Source organism: Salmo salar, chromosome 05 (assembly GCF_965601325.2).
Source record: "Salmo salar chromosome 05, fSalSal1, whole genome shotgun sequence".
Taxonomy (NCBI): domain Eukaryota; kingdom Metazoa; phylum Chordata; class Actinopteri; order Salmoniformes; family Salmonidae; genus Salmo; species Salmo salar.
In genome coordinates this window covers 64,525,075-64,542,841 of record NC_138295.1, presented here as the reverse complement: position 1 = coordinate 64,542,841, position 17,767 = coordinate 64,525,075, and the positions used below count along the sequence as shown (strand labels likewise).

General features: G+C 44.1%; 1 protein-coding gene across 3 annotated transcripts in view; it reads left to right on the top strand.

Moving 5' to 3' along the window:
- Positions 1–864: 864 nt before the first annotated feature.
- The window catches only part of si:ch73-22o12.1 (poliovirus receptor), a 79,723-nt gene continuing 62,820 nt past the window's right edge, over positions 865–17,767 (top strand). Inside the window, exon 1 of one of the 3 annotated variants that reach the window (XM_014201011.3) lies at positions 865–1,033. Coding sequence is in view for 2 of the 3 variants with exons in the window: in XM_014201009.3 (XP_014056484.1) it covers positions 1,814–1,898 (85 nt within the window). In the remaining variant the exon portion in view is untranslated. Of the gene's footprint in view, positions 1,034–1,486; positions 1,899–17,767 lie in introns of those variants that run through there. The other 2 variants (XM_014201009.3, XM_014201010.2) reach the window with 2 other exon arrangements.

The following is a 17,767-nucleotide window of genomic DNA, read 5'->3' as shown; positions in this document are numbered from 1 at the left end:
CTTGTTTTGGCAATGTTAACATATGTTTCCCATGCCAATAAAGCCCTTGAATTGAATTGAGAGAGAGACGAGATAGAGAGCATGGTAGTACTGATCTCCTCCCTCATGGATAAATAATCACTCTAAGCTCTGGCTCAGTTTAATGGGTGCTGCCAATGAGCTAATATCAGACAACTATGGACTCCACTATCCTAGTCACAGACCCACAGTCAACCCCAGGACAGGGTGACAGGAGTGGAGAGGAAAACGAAGAGAGGGGAGTGAAAGACAAGGCCGGGACAAAGAAAGTGAGGGACAATACGAGGAGAGGGAAGAGTGACCAAATCCAGACATAACATTGGCCAGAGGAGTGAGATGAGGGGAGGGAGAAAATGAGTTAGGCCCCTACAAGGCTAGGAGAAGGGCTCAGAGTATTGAAAGTGAAAAGAGATTGGGAGAATTCAGAGGTGACAATTGTGGACTGACAGAGGAGAGGAGAGATAATAAGAAATGAGAGGTTAGGGGCAAAGAGTGAAATATGGGATGAGAAGGAGGTAATAATAATGAATCAATGTCCTCTGCACGCCTGTAAAACACATGGGTTTACAGATTAGCCTTAAAGCTGCAGGATAATATGGCTTTCCTATGTTTCTTTGGTGGACAATAAGAAAATGTTGTTTTTTGATTAGTTGGTGCAGGGCTGACCAACCCCGAGATCTGATCTGGGTCTGCAAGCTTCAGTTCCAGCCATGTTTTAACACACCTGATTGAGCTAATCAAGGTCTTTGGAATCACACCTGAGTGTGGTCATTTGATTGTGATCTCTGGTCTTCATCAGTGGTAATTTGATTGTGACATCTGCGTCAAAGATTTTGATTGTGACATCAATGTTAGTGGTTATTGGATTGTAACGTTTGTTCCCGTGTTTATTTTGCTGCGACACTTTAGTAGGCTATGTCATGATTGTGGGACGTTAGAGCCAAACAGCAGAGGACGCAATAATCATCCATTTGCCTCATATCCACCACTGCTGGGCTGCTGTGCCTAGAATTAGGTAATAGAATGGTACATGTATTACAATTGACCTAATCAGTGTAAAATATTGGAAAGGATGTACTTTCCCATAAATTAGCCAACACATTACGGGTAGATTATTTTTGTTCTAAATCAAAACTTGAAGTTTGTACCATCTTCCATCTAAAATGTAATTTCCAATAAAAAGACAGTAGAAAACTGAAGCGCGTACATTGACGAATATGCCTAGTTTATTTTTTTGTAAAATACAGGCAAGACAGCTCGAGTAATGTGCTCAACAAATGTAGGTGTGCGCCCTATTAACTGTGTTGTGCAAGTCAGTGCTGGAAATCAACAAGGTTTCTGTTTTGGATAACACGATCCTTTAAAAAGTATAATTCATAAAGATTGTCATACTTCAGGGAGTTTCCAAACTTCCAGTCACATATCGTTTGATTTCAAGGAACTGTGACGTTGCCTAGGGCTAGTCTGTGACATCACAATCAGTCACACAGTAGCGATCTGTCCGCAGTGTGGAAGTAGTTGGTGGAGCGCACGCAATCCAATCCACTTTTTTAGCTACCAGACCAATATACATTTGTGAGTTTGTTGTCCGCATCGCTTGGACCAATTGGATAGGATTTTTCTTCATTTTAACAGGCTCCGACAGAAGCGCAGTCAGTGAAGGACGTTTGAAAACTGACGGTTTGAATTACTGACTTCTGATTAGTTCAGGATTAAGTTCAAACCGGAAAAAAACACGGATATAGGTTTTGTTTTTACCAACGACATAAGATTAATTTTAATCAGCACAGACGGCATGGCGAGAAAGGACGCTCGGAATAAGCATGACTTCACAAACATCATCGGACTGTTCAGCGTGGTCACGTTGCTGACTTTTCAAGGTAAGAAGAACATATTTCAAAAACCACCATGGAAATTCACCAGCAGCCTAAGCTAATTGTTATCTTCTACTTTTACCACGGTTCGTTTGGTTGCGTTACCTGCCGGGGAGGTTTCAATTACGATCCAATCAACGTTCAGGTATACACAAGGTCTTAATGTTTTTTCACGATAACATTTTCCTTCTTACGGTTGTAAAATAAATTTAGAAACAAAGTCTACTTGTCCCTAAACTAATTTGACTAGACTATTTTCTGACAGTGACACTCTCACTCGGTAACATGAGTTTCGGTGTAAAGTAGACTACGCGTTGTTTTTCCTAAGGTGTGGTTCAGTTGCCAATCGAAGTATATTTTTCTTCCTGGTGCCAGCAGGTGCATTGTCATTTGTTATTTTCCAAATACAACCCTAGCGCTGTTGCGTGTCCTTGATCCTCTTCCCCAGGACCACGCTTCTCCTTCAATTCCTTACGTCCCCCTGCGCCTTTTCTTTCCTCTATCCGACACATCATCCTGGATTAGTTCCAGTTCACAACACATACATTGGGTTAGAAATAGCTTTTAATGTAAACAGTGCAAGCATCAGGGTGTGGCCTAGTTGCCACCAACAACATAAAGTGACTGAGGTTGCAGAATCGCACTTGATAGCGTCCTTGTTGCCTGTGTATTTTAAATAAACACCTGTGCCCAGATCCATATATAAGGCCCGAGGGATGTGGTATATGGCCAATATACCACGGCTAAGGGCTGTTATTAATCACGACGCAACGCGGAGTGCCTGGATACAGCCCTTATAAGCTAACTAGACCGCCATCGCACGCAGCCGTGGTATATTGGCCATACACCACAAACCCCTAAGGTGGTTTATTGCTATTATAAACTGGTTACCAACATAATTAGAGCAGTAAAAATACATGTTTGTCATACCCTTGGTATACAGCCTGGTATACCACGGCTTTCAGCCAATCAGCATTCAGGGCTCGAACCACCCAGTTTATAATTAGTTGGACCAACTGAGAATATTGAATATTGTTCTAATTCTAGACATTCAGTTGCATAGTATTGTTTAAATATTCGCCATATAATGTTAAAGGAAGAATCCACTCAAACTGTCTTTTGGTCTTTTTTTTTCTATGTGTTTGTCATGTCAGCAGTCAAGTTTAAGATATTGGACAAAGTGTCACCAGCCACAAAACCATGATGATGCATTTTTCATTTGCATGATGATGTGGCCGGTGACACTGTACTTCTTGAAAGTCCGATATTTTGACTACTTTACCTCTGACATGCAAAACATTTTGGGACTGCATCAACAATGGAAGTAAAAATAAAACATCTAAATTAGAGTTTGAGTGGATTTTGAGCTAACATGGCTGCCATAGAATGTTGTAGTGTCATGTAAGTGCATCATAATAGTCATTCTAGACATTCAGTTTTATAGTCTTTAAAAATAAAATATATATTCCGCATGTAATGTCAATGGGGAGCTAACATGGCTAATAAAAAGGGAAACACTGCTGTTCATGGTCCCAGGTGATAAAAAATAGGCTATATTAGGCTATATTTAACTTTTCAACTGTGCCATATTTTGGCGTCACACTTGCATATAAAGATCAAAAGATGTTGGTAATGTATTTGCTGTATTCAGAAGGTTAATTTACTCAGGTATGGTAGGCTTCGAGCTCAGGTGTGTAGATTCTCTCTCTATACTTGTAGAGTGATCAGGCAAGTTAGCCCAAACAAATGTAAATCTCTATATTCATTTATTTGTAGTGGCAATTTAACCCAGACCTCTTTATTTTTTTCCTTTCCCATGGATAAAAATGTCAACACTCTATGCAAACTTTAGTGCCACAGAAAGAGAGGGTGTGGCCTTACCGAGGCCGACTGTACTGCCTGCTGTAGTTTTTATTTTTTATTTAACCTTTATTTAACTATGCAAGTCATTTAAGAACAAATTCTTATTTTACAATGGCGGCCTACCCCGGCCAAACCCAAACCCGTACGACGCTGGTCCACTTGTGCGCCGCACTATGGGACTCCCAATCACGGACGGTTGTGATACAGCCCGGGTTCGACCCAGGGTCTGTAGTGATGCAGTGCCTTAGACCGCTGCGTCACTCGGGAGCTTTGTTGTTCATAACATAATAGTATCATCATCATCCGGCCCAGAAATGTATTTTCTTTTCTGATTTATTTATGGTGTGGACCTTTTCAGCCCAAATCCATTTTACAGAACATCTAGTGCAATTAGGGGGAAGGAAAACAGTGGCAAACAAAAGGTTTCTGCATATTTATCAGGGAAAATGCTTGTTTAACCAGTTCAAGTGTAAACAGCTCCCTCTTCACTTTACTGATTTTACAGAAAGAGCCTCTTACACGACAATGTTCGGGCCTTGTTTGTGTGTTTTTTGCGGGAGAATGGTTGTTGGAAAATGTTTTCTGTTTTCTGCTAAGCCAAGAATATCTTGTTTTTAAGGATATGACCATACAGAGTTTCAATAGCTTAGTAGAGAAAGGTAGGCTTAGTTCAGTTCTCATCAATTTCAATTTAATATAGTCTCATAACCCAGCTTACAGTGTAATAACAGTGAGTTAAATTTGTTTTGAATTAAGGTAGGCTTCTATAGTATGAAAACAATCAATAAAAGACATGTAGTACAAAATGAAGAGAGAATGGATGGGATTCCACTTTGAGCCCTAAAACCACACTGTAATACCCCTTAACGAGGTGGAGGTCCTATGTGGGTCAGGAGGGCTTGAACCCCGTTGCCATGGTGATGCTTTATATTGAAATAGGGCTATGGGGTCAGCTGTGACTGGTTACGTCATCTTTACGGCTGAGTAAACGGCGTTGGTGTGCGTGTGAGAGCGACTGGTGGGCTGTGACTGGTTACGTCATCTTTACGGCTGAGTAAACGGCGTTGGTGTGCGTGTGAGAGCGACTGGTGGGCTGTGACTGGTTACGTCATCTTTACGGCTGAGTAAACGGCGTTGGTGTGCGTGTGAGAGCGACTGGTGGGCTGGCAGGGTCAGGGGAGAGCAGGCTACAGTCACACGCTGTTGGAAGAAGAGAGAAATGTGACATTAGGCCAAATTGACTTTGTGCAGTGACCAGCAGTGAAGACACTTGAGATCTTCCTGATGGGTCTCTTCAGCCATTTGGGAACCGGTGGCTTCTTTAGAATGATGCAGAGACCATGCAGGCTGAGGGTTGTGTTTTGGAGTCAGTCCATTGGTTGGTAGATCAGTTGATTTTTATAGGACTGAATGAACAACTGATTGACCCCCTCCCCCTGTCTCCACCATCACTTGAGCTCCCTCCATCCCCCGCCTACCAGACCCAGTACATACAGGGGGCTTTGTTCTCTTGTCGTTCATGTTCCTGTCCAGCGCTTTTGTTTGAGCGACGTTAGTTATTGGTTTATTCAAACACACTCCCTCTTCTTCCCCTTGCTTTGTCCTCAAGGCCACGCTGTTTATGGGTGTCTGAGGGGGAGGGAGAGAGAAAGATGTGATATTCCACGGATAAAATAATGTGGAATGTTTTTTTTAGAGAGATGGGAGAATATAATTGAAACATTCTTACCTAAATCAATGTTTCTTCCTAGACAAACACAGCAAATACAACGCTGCAGAAATAGACTAGTCTTATTTCAAATTGGAAAAGCAACCTTTTTTTTTTTTGAATGTGTGAACTTTTCAGTGAATGTCTGTATGCTCCAGGTGTTATGTTAATGAGGTGTCCTTGCCCCTCCGCTGTAAAGCTGCCATGGGGATTGGGAAAAAGTCAGGTGTGTGTTCGTTAGCCTTGCTTTGGCTGCTTTTAGTATGGATTCATCACTCACTCACTCACTCACTCACTCACTCACTCACTCACTCACTCACTCACTCACTCACTCACTCACTCACTCACTCACTCACTCACTCACTCACACACAGCAGGGCCTGTTTAGATCAATAGTTGCCCTCATCACCAGTCAACCTCAGTTGATTCAGACAAAAATGTGTGTTTTTAATTTACAGCCCAATAGAGTTGTGACAGTAATATTAAGTGTGTGTGGATGGTGCCCAACACCTGTGGCCCTGACTCTGCTGCCTCCATGGAATTCTAATTCAATCCTCATTTTATGGCAGTTTATAACAGTTCGTCAATGAACTACATTCCACGTAGAATGAAAAGACCTACTACAGTAAGTCAAGCCATAGAGCTTATTGATTGTGTGTGTATATAATCAATGCATGTGGAGAGACAGTTATTTTCTCTGTGAACATATTTTCTTTAAATCAAAGGCCAGACTAGGTTGTTGATTTAACAAACATCATTAGACAAGATGGATAGTGTGAGTGTGACTGCAAGTGAGAGAGTGAGCGAGATATCAGCAACAGTTCTTGTCACTGAATTGTACGTTTTGCTATTGGATTGGAATGCAGGAGCGATAATAGTCGACACGCCACTAGCTAGTGATAAATGAGGGTGTGTAACCTGAGGCTATGCTGTGTATGGTTTGGTGAATAGGCTGTTGGTCAGCAGTGGCAAATATGTTAAATGTATGGCACACGAGACACCTGTCTAATTCACGGCTGTCTCAGTGGACTAATCCATTGCGGAGGCTGCGGGGGTGACACTAGTGTGCTATCCAGTAGTATATTTACTGTTAATTCCCATTTGAAATCTACAATGTTTGTTTGGTTAGGGTAATTACTGTTAATGTATTAATATTATTACTACTACAGTCTTGTCATTGGAGGACTGGACACATTGTTTGTAGAGTGCACAACCCTCGGCTACACTTGAGAGTTTTGGTTTATTTCATTCTATTTATGAGTTATCAATTTATTCAGTGTCTTTTTGTTTGGAGCTCCCCTGTCAATCTTGAGTAAGGACACCCACCTGATTGTACATAGAAGTAGGCCTGGGCTACCTGGCCTGCATGCAAATGTCGGCTTATAAATGTCACCATTTGGGGATCTGATGGGCTACTATTTCTGTTTGTCTTAACTCGCCATCACTGTGGAGCTTCACAAAGTAATTTTTAAGGTATTCGTTTTCCTGGATATTTTCTACCTTACATTGATTTTGAGATATGTAGTCTTTATTATAAATGACATGAAAATGTTTATATGGAAATCATAACTGGCACGCAGATCAGTAGAAATGGTACGCTAACTTGGCACTACAAATGGAAAAGGATGCCGACCACTGGTGTCGCCTATTACCAGAAACTTTAGGTGCCTAATGGCAGAATCTGCGAAGAGCAGTAATTTGTCTTAATTTTTAATTGTAGTGCTTAAAGCATCAGCTCAGTAGCCTACATATACAGTGCATTCAGAAAGTATTCAGACCCACTGAGTTTTTCCACATTTTGTTACGTTATAGCCTTATTCTAAAATGGATTAAATCGTTCCCCCCCTCAGTCTACATACAATACCCCATAATGACAAAGCAAACGCAGGTTTTATACATTTTTGCAAATGTATAAAAAATAAACTGAAATGTCACATTTACATAAGTATTCAGACTCTTTACTCAGTACTTTGTTGAAGCACCTTTGGCAGCGATTACAGCCTTGAGTCTTCTTGGGTATGACGATACAAGCTTGGCACACCTATATTTGGGGCGTTTTTCCCATTATTCTCTGCAGATCCTCTCAAGCTCTGTCAGGTTGGATGGGGAGAGTAGCTGCATAGCTGTTTTCAGGTCTCTCCAGAGATGTTAGATCAGGTTCAAGTCTGGGCTCTGGCTGGGCCATTCAAGGACATTCAGAGACTTGTCCCGAAGCCACTCCTGCGTTGTCTTGGCTGTGTTCTTAGGGTCGTTGTCCTGTTGAAGGTGAACCTTCGCCCCAGTCTGAGGTCCTGAGTGCTCTGGAGCAGGTTTTCATCAAGGATCTTTTAGCACTTTGATCCGTTCATCTTTCCCTCGATCCTGACTAGTCTCCCAGTCCCTCCCACTGAAAAACATCCCCACAGCATGATGCTGTCACAATTCTGCTTCACTTTTGGGATGGTTTGCTGGGTTTCTTCAGGATGTGGTGGTGTTCCTCCTTTATCTCTACATATTGTCTATGACAGTCATCTGAGAACATCCTCCTTCATCTGTACACTCCCCACTGGGAGTGTTTGTTTGCCTGGCAGGGTTGCTAGATTGGAGGCCATCCCATCCAATCAAAGGGAAAAGAATTAGAAATCCCCCCCCCCTTTTTTAAGGAATGCCAAATGCCATTAAGATGAATGGGAGTGGAAGGGTTTACAAAAACATAGCTCTGCTGAGGTCATTGGGGGTCAGGTTGGATTGCAACTAGAGCAACACACACACAAACCCGTCTGTAGATGTTATCAAGGCTGGATATGGTATCAACCAGCTGAAATGCTGATAGTGCTCCTTATCATCCATCCCTCTATCAAAAATGTCTTAGTCACAGCAACACATTTGTACACACACCAGTTTCTGTCGCCCTGCCTGCCTCTACACTCAACACAGTACCTTAGAGAAGCAGTGTTTAGCTGGCCATGTTTAGATTAGGAGATTCTCTTTGACACAGTCCCAGATGATTACCCAGCTACAGTGGTCAAACCCCCATCGAGAGAGACTGAGTCTGGTAACAGCCCCTTGAATAGGACATGGCATGACACTGCAGCAACGGTTTCACAGTACCACTTACCAAGACTCCTGCTGTGCTCAATGAAACTGTGACCCAAACAGTGGTGGAAAGTACCCAACTGTCATATTTGAGTTCAAGTAGAGATACCTTTAATAGAAAATGACAAAAGTGAAAGTCACCCAGTAAAATCCTACTTGAGTAAGTCTAAAAGTATTTGGTTGTAAGTATCTAAAGTAAAAATAATTTCAAATTCCTTATTTATGCCAGTTCAGAGACGGGGATCACGAGGGATATTGTCTTGATAAGTGTGCGAATTAGACAATTTTCCTGTTCTGCTATTGTGACAGGTTAAAGGAAATACTCATAGCCTGTTATACATTAAAAAGTATTAGTAAGTTCATAGTATGTGAGGATCTTAAAACATCTAAGGTTAAAAAGATCATGCATTCTGTATTAGTTGATAGAGATTGATAACATTCATAATTGTGTTAAAGTTAAAATCCATCAAGCGTACAAAAGGTAAGAATTGTAAAAGGAATGTGTAAACGTTATATTGATTACTTTATTTTGTGGTGCCTAATTGAAGGGGAAAAGTGTTAATCTGTGATCTACTAAATGCTCTTTAATCTATGAGCCTGAGATCGATTGCTCTGGTCTCCACCCAAGTTTGCGGGGAAATCGCGGTCTTTTCCTCATTACAGTAAAAGTTCTCACTGAGGAAATAATACCGTATCACTCTCGTGATTATTTCTCCCCTTTTTCAGGGGCGTAACACTATGCACTCAAAATGTAACGTACTTTTGGGTGTCAGGGAAAATGTATGGAGTGAAAAGCACAATATTTTCTTAAGGAATGTAGGGGAGTAAAAGTAGTAAAAAATATAAAATGCAGATACCCCAAAAAACTACTTAAGAAAAAAATACTTGAAAGTACTACTTAAGAACTTTACACCACTGGACCCCATCCACCAACCAAGGCACTAGGACTATGCTGCTGGTTAAGGGAGCTAAGAGGGGGTGGGGGGGTAGTAGGGCCTAGAGGGGTGGGTTAGGGAGGGAAGGGGTGGGTGGGTACAGTTGGAATGAAGGGGGAGTGGAGATGGGGGATGACATCATACTTTTAAATTCCTCCCAGTGGCTACTTGGCACAGGGATAAGGGGATTTGGAGAGGGGAGGGAGGGATAGGGAGGCAGGATCTGCTCATTTGTAATTTAGCACCATCCCTCTCTCTGACAATTGAACAGTGACAGCCAGCTATCGCTGATGGAGTTGGGCCAATTATCTCTAACCTTTCTCTCTTTTTAACATCTTTCTCCTCACACTTTTCTCATCTTTCCCTCTCCATCTGTAAAATCCTCTGTGGTGCACTCAGCAGATCTGTATGGCACTTAACACAGAGGTCTTTACATTGTCCTAGCTACATACATCGACGGACACGCATTTCCGTTGTCATTAGCAGTCACCTTAATGTGTCCAGATGGAGAGTGTGGTTTGTGTTATTGATCCTGTATCGATCAGGTAATGATGCAGTATCCATATGTTTTATTTAAAACATTTAGGTCTCGCACTGACGGCTCTGTCAAACCCCTCTGTCTCTGTCTCTCTCTCTCTCTGTGTGTCCAAGTTAGTTTAAGTTTCCACCACTTTTGCACTCCCATTCTCTCACACTTTTTTTCACATCTTTGTTTTTTCATAGTGTGTTGCATGTTATCCGTGATGTCACAACCTGTCTCTTCCACTTCTACACCCCCAGTTGCCTTTTTCTCTGCATCTCAGTACAGCTCACTTTGAGAAGGTCATGTCAAATCCACCCTTCCCAGCCTGTCTGGACAGACAGAGACGGGGCTGAGGGAGGATATTTACTGAGTTGTGACAGGGCCTTGTTTACGGTGACACTTCCAAGACCCAACCACATTATCACATTCTACTCTGGGCTGTTGATGGTGAAGAATTTAGTGTCCCAGTTATCGCTCCTTCTTCCCAAAGTGTGCACTTGTTCCCTTCCCTGACTGGAAATGGAAATGACTGGTATAAGAAATATGGTGCAAACTCCCATTAGCCCATGCTTCCACCAATCCAACGCTTTTAGATTTGTGGGAAGTAGTCATTTAGAGCAGGAGAGAGGTCGTACCTTATTACTGGGCTACAGGCAGGGAAGACATTTAGGCAGTGAAGTGGGAAGTAGTCATTTAGAGCAGGAGAGAGGACATACCGTATTACTGGGCTACAGGCAGGGAAGACATTTAGGCTGGGAAGTGGGAAGTAGTTATTTAGAGCAGGAGAGAGGTCGTACCTTATTACTGGGCTACAGGCAGGGAAGACATTTAGGCAGTGAAGTGGGAAGTAGTTATTTAGAGCAGGAGAGAGGTCGTACCTTATTACTGGGCTACAGGCAGGGAAGACATTTAGGCAGTGAAGTGGGAAGTAGTTATTTAGAGCAGGAGAGAGGTCATACCTTATTACTGGGCTACAGGCAGGGAAGACATTTAGGCAGTGAAGTGGGAAGTAGTTATTTAGAGCAGGAGAGAGGACATACCGTATTACTGGGCTACAGGCAGGGAAGACATTTAGGCAGGGAAGTGGGAGTTTATTTAATGTGGGACATTTTTATCAGAGATAAGAGTGGAGCTGGAACAGAACATTCAGTCATGTTTAAATTGTTCAAGATAAAATGGATATTACAGTCTTCAGTCTTCCATGTTCTTTTGAATCTCAGAAACATGAAAGTGAAGATGGCTGTCGGCAGACTGCATTTCTGATTAGTCACAACACACTGATGCCCACAGCTATCAACCTTACCAACTCTGTTTGGCTTGTTCTGTGTGCATCCCAAATGGCTCCATATATAGTGTACTCATTTTAACCAGAGCCCTATGGGTCCTAGTCAAGTGTGCACTATATAGGAAATAAGGTGCCATTTGAGATGTAACCTCTGTCAATTATAGTGTAGTTATCCAACTGCCACCCAAAGCAAACCTCATGATGACCTTTTGCAGCTTGAATTTCTACAGAAGACTAGCCTATCTGAATGATCACCATTTGAGATTCATTGCAGCCACCAGGACTGGTAGAAAGCAGAATAGGAGGAGACTGGAGTGACAGGTTGGCCTTTTCCTCTCACTGGGTTTTGTCAACAGGGTGTGCCAAAGTGTTTGTTTACTACAGATAGTCTTGGCACTTCATCTAAATAAAATTTTGTGTTGAATGAGCCCCCCCACACACACACTATAGCTGATCCCATCCTTCTTACACAGTCACAGTGGGGTCTCCGACTCCTATTCCTCTATCCTTCTGCTCTCTGCCTGCCCTCTAACTAATGAATCCAATCTACCTCCTGTAGCTCTATCCCTCCCTCTTTCTTTCTCTCTGCTTTTCTTTCTCCATGTCTCACTCTCCCTCCATGCCTCCTACTTATCTTCCTTCCTCCTACTCCATGTCTCGCTATCTTCCCTTCTCTTTCTCTCTCTCTCCATCTCCCTCCCTCCCTCCATCCATCTCTCTGTCTGTTGATTTCCTCTGAGTAGCTTCTTAACTTCTTCCTCTCTGTAATTTGGTCCTCGTAATTGATCCGTCTGTTCAGTAAGCTCCTGTCTTAGTCTGTGTCCCCCTCTCCTTCGTTTCTCCTGCTGTAATTTTAATGTCTTTGGTTTCCTTCTTTCTCTCCATCTCTCTCTCTCCCCCCTCTGTCCTATTCTCCCTCTTTCACCTACATCAACCTTGAAGTTTCTCTTTAAGCCTGCCAATACAAACTACTCTCTTTGTTGCTTCTTTTCCCTCACTGTTTTGTAATGGTGCCTTTCCTATCAACATGGTGTATTGCTGCCTCTATATTGCAGTCTCTCTCTGCCTCCTAACAATGTTCCTTTTTCTCCCCCCCCCCCCCTCCCCGGCTCCTGTCCCAGAAGGCAGATTTTGAAGGTTAAGTTGCTGCGACAGTGCAACAACGTTTCCCAACAATCATCTCAAGCCCTCTCCCTCCCTCACCCTGGCTGCAGAATGGCGCTCAGCTGTCCCTCCAACAAACACACACACACACACACACACACACACACACACACACACACACACACACACACACACACTTAAAAAAATAAAAACATATTCACAGAACCTCAGGCTCAATGGTGGGCTGAATCACAGATTTCCTAGAGAAGGAGGGAGGTTGTGGGAGGGAGGGAGGGAGAGGAAAGGGAAACAGATGTATGGTTTTATCAGGACTAACCTGTCTCACAGAGATGCTGTGGCCACACTCAATCCTCTGAGAACTCCTATCACACTCTCAGGACACTGCTGTTACAAGGACTATAGAGCACAATACACAGACGTGAAGTCTAGCCAGGTCATTTCCCATAAATGTACCATGCTTGGGTTCTACAGCAGGTTGGATTTGGTGAATTGAAGAACAGCATCATGTCTCGTCTCGATGTGAGCTACTTCCATTCGTATCAAGTTACTGTTGTACTGTGGGCCAGCCAGCCATTGGTGTATAAATTATACACTGTTGTTATTGAAACAGGCATGCCATTGTGTTCCTAGTGAAGTCCCCAGTTCCTCCTTTCCTCAACTTTCCTGGTTTCCCCTTCCTTCTCCCTCTCTACCCCAGGGCCACTAGAGCGTCACAGAGCAGCCTGTACCCTGGGACCTCCTCCCTCCCCTCCTCCTCTACCTTGCCAGCTCACCTCCCACATCCCCCCCTACCGGGCCAGCTCCTCACTTCCCCTGAGGAAAGGCAGAGATCCAAACAATAGCCAACCTCTCAAATCCAATTTTATTGGTCACATAAACATGTTTAGCAGATGTTATTGCGGGTGTAGTGAAATGCTTGTGCTTCAAGTACTGACAGTGCAGCAATATCTAACAATTTCACAACAAATACCTAATACACAGTAAAGGAATGGAATTGGTAAAGGAATGGAATTAAGAATATAGAAATATATTGACACGCAATGTCAGAGCAGCATAGACTAAGATACTGTAGATACTCGTCTCATATGTATATACTGTAATGCAAGATATGTAAACATTAAAGTGCCATTTATTAAAGTGGCCCATGATTTCAGTCTGTATGTAGGCAGCATCCTCTCTGTGTTAGTAAAGGCTATTTAACAGTGGTGGCCTTGAGATAGAAGCTGTTTTTCATTCTCTCTGTCCCAGCTTTGATGCACCTGTACTGACCTCGCCTTCTGGATGATAGCGGAAATGGAAGTTGGAGGAACATGTGTAGAAAGTGGCTAGTTGGTGGTGGCACTACTTTGGTTTGTGTGTGTGTGGTGTATGTTTAGTTCCTGTGTGTGTGTGTTGGTGTTGTGTATCTCCTTCATGCTAGTCGACTAGCTTTCTTAGCTACCTACGGGCTCTACAGTACACGGGGGGTGCAGAGCCAGGCATGTCACTGGGAACCCTCCTGGGAACCCTCCTGAGTGTTCTGGCCTTGTAGGCAGCTAGGGGCAATTTCCTGATTTCTCCTTAACTTTTAGTGTCTTTTTAAAGGAAACAATCCTCCGTCTTCTTTCTCACTACTCCTCCCTACGTTCACTCACTCGCAGTTGCTTCCGTTCATCAGTGATTTCATGAATTCAGCGCTGTCGTGCAACAGCCCCTCTAGGGGGAGGCTTGGTGTGTGTGTGTGTGTGTGTTCATGTTTGCGACGGGTGAGGGCTTTGGGCGTGGGAGAACGGTAGAGCGAGAGATGGAGAAAGAGAGAGGGAATGTGCTGTGACGCCAGCCAGCCGTGATTAGAGCCGTAACACTCTCTGATTTTTAAACCCACATTTAAATAGACATTGCCCAGGGAGTGTTGGGGGGGGGGGGGTGCTCTGCTCTCTAAACGAACACAAGCGTCTTTTAATTTCTCTTATTTTAAATAGATGTCCCCAAGGCCCCACCTACCAACTTTTGCATCGCTCTCGTTTTCTCATTCTCTCTCTCTCCTCCCTTCAACACGGAATAGCTTTATCCGCCATAGATTATTGATGTCTTCCCTAGCTATAACCCTCCTCTCTGCCATCCACCCTTTTCCTCAATCCTTTGGCTTTCTTCCCTGCACCAGTCAGGTCCCTTCCACGCTCCCTCCCTCGCTCCCTCTATCTCTCCCCCCCTCATTCCTTCCAGCTGACTCCATCTCTCCCCTCAAAACCACTGTCTTCTTCCTTCCTGTTCCCAGCTCAACTCTTCTTTCTGCTCGCTATCTGTCTTCCCCTCTTGTTCTCTTATTTCTCTCCATTTCTGGCCTACTTTCTCACTCTCTCTGTGTGTGTGTGCATGTTCCCCACTCTGCCTATATTTATTTTCATGCACAGGGAGTGATGGATGAATGAAGGTTTATATGGAGGGATGCATGGATGGAGGGGGTTTGGTGGCTGGCAGGATGTGAACAGACGCTGAACAGTTCTGTCAAGCTAAACATGGCTAATGACTTGGCTAATGGCTTCCTGCGTTCGTTGAGTCATTTTAGTGTTCTGTCAATGTCATCAGTTAGTTAGTTCAGTTCCATTTCAGTATTCTAAGATTGACACTTTCTCAAGTCCTCTCTTAGGACTAAATCTGATTTCATACTACTGCCAAAGTGCCAAATGTTGTAACTAGAGTATGAACTGGCCTTTATAAGGCAGAGATCTAGAGTTGGAGCTCATTCTAGAGACTGAAGCATAATAATGAGACTTAGATTCACACTTCTATTGTAGAACGTGCATTCCCATCCACAGCTCCTCTCCTCTCCCCTCTTTCTGTACGTCTCGTCCCCTTGTTGATGACATAATTATGCGGTGTCCAATGTGACAACTGCAGCTTAGCGACATAATGAGAACTAATTAATATTCACAGCGTGGGAAGGTGAACTAACACTACTCAGCTTGTTTGTATGTCCCAGTGTTGTAATAGTCAGTTGTTCATAAGGACTGTAACTTTGGCGTAATCAGAGTTAGTGGTGTTGGTGAATGTGAGACGACCACCCTCTGTGCTAAGCGGCTGTACACTAAGGGTACAAAACATTCATATTGAGTTGCACCCCCTTTTGTCTCAGAACAGCCTCAATTCGTCGGGGCATGGACTCCACAAGGTGTCGAAAGCGTTCCACAGGGATGCTGGCCCATGTTGACTCCAATGCTTCCCACAGTTGTGCCAAGTTGGCTGGATGTCATTTGGGTGGTTGGCCATTCTTGATACACACTGTTGAGAGTGGAAAAATCCAGCAACGTTGCAGTTCTTTACACTCAAACCGGTGCGCCATCAACCTACTACCATACGCCGTTCAAAGGCACTTCAATATTTTGTCCTCGTCTCGCCCTCTGAATGGCGCACACACAATCCATGTCTCAGTTGTCTCAAGGGTTTAAAATCCTTTAACCTGTCTCCTCCCCTTCATCTACACTGATTTGAAGTGGATTTAACAAATTACATCATAGCTTTCACCTGGTCAGTCTGTCATGGAAAAAGCAGGTGTTCTTAATGTTATGTATACTCAGTGTATATGCGAGTTGTGGTTTAGAGGAAGGGGGTGGCATTGTCCTACCATGCAGATGTAGCTGGAGTCAACAAGACCACCATACAATGATACATCTACCATTCTCTGAATTTCAGTATGTACTGCACATTCTCTGTTGTCCAGGAGATGTGTTGAAAGATGGAGATGCTTAAGCTCCATCCTCCTCCAGGCACCCAACCATCAGACCACCGAGCTAACCCGACCACCGAGCTAACCCGACCACCGAGCTAACCCGACCACCGAGCTAACCCGACCACCGAGCTAACCCGACCACCGAGCTAACCCGACCATCAGACCACCGAGCTAACCCGACCATCAGACCACCGAGCTAACGCGACCATCAGACCACCGAGCTAACGCGACCACCTAGCTAACGCGACCACCAGACCACCTAGCTAACCCGACCACCAGACCACCTAGCTAACCCGACCACCAGACCACCGAGCTAACCCGACCACCCGACCACCTAGCTAACGCGACCACCTAGCTAACCAAACCACCAGACCAGACCACCTAGGAAACTTTCTGAACTCAGTCTACCATGGCTGAACGGACAGGAGAGCGAGCGAGAAAGTGAGGGATGGGAAAGCGAGAAGTAGATAATTGTTCAGCACACAGAGATAAATGTGCCTTGGCAGTAGCTAAAGGGGGAGACGAGAGAGGGATAGGGAAGAGTGGAGAAAGGGAAGCTCATTTCAACACCATCAGCGGTGGTAATGAGACACAGGTGCTGCCAGTGGAACCACCGAGACTGTCAGAGAGGGAGGAAGGGAAGAGAGGGAGTGTGAGAGAGGAAGGGAAAAGAGATGGGAGGTGAGTGAAGAGGGGCAAAGAGAGATGGAGAGGAAGGGAGAGGCTGTTGAGGAGAGAGGTGAAGATGGATGATGAGAGAAACAGACAAAGGGAGGGCACAAGCTGCACAGGAAGAGATGGAGGACAAAGGAGGTGTGAACACTGAGAAATGAAAAGTGTCTGTGTGGGAGTGCGAGTAACGTGCGCGCGCACACACACACGACAAGCCAAGGGGGCCTACTGTACTGTACCGGCAGTCCTCATTAGAGAGCGGTAACAGAGTGGTAGAACAGTCAGAGGTGATCAGCAGGAGAGAGCCTAGAGACGCAGGAACTCTAACGTGTGTGTGTGTGTGTGTGTGTGTGTGTGTGTGTGTGTGTGTGTGTGTGGAGTGTAGGGCTGGGAATTGCCAGGGACCTCAAGATACAATATTATCATGATACTTAGGTGCCGATACAATGTGTATTGCGATTCTCTAGATTCTTTATGTATTGCGATTCGATGTTCCAAACATATTTCTCACCATATGTCTGCTGCAGAGAGATGAGAGAGGGCCATGAGAAAAGTTTTGATCAGTCATGGAAATAAAAGTGCTGGAAAAAAATGGGCTCCCTATTTAAAAAGATGGACAACAAGCTATGAAGGAAAAATACTGGAGTTTTGGTGCAGGTACAGCCAACTAGTGCAAAAATAATGGGACATCAGAGGCAGTGGGAGAAGGGCCTTTGTATTCAGAACAGAACTGAGTAAATATTTTGGAAGGGCCTGCTGTGTGGGGTAGATTGTTATTTGTGGCGGCGGATGAGAAAAGAGGAGGAGGAGGAGGAGACGAGGGAGAGAGACAGGAGGAGAGCTCAAAGGAGTGTAATTGTCTACCCCACTATAGAACGTAAAGTCTGCTCTGCTCAGGGACCATGGAGAGATATCAACATAAACTACTCTGCTCTGCTCAGGGACCATGGAGAGATATCAACATAAACTACTCTGCTCTG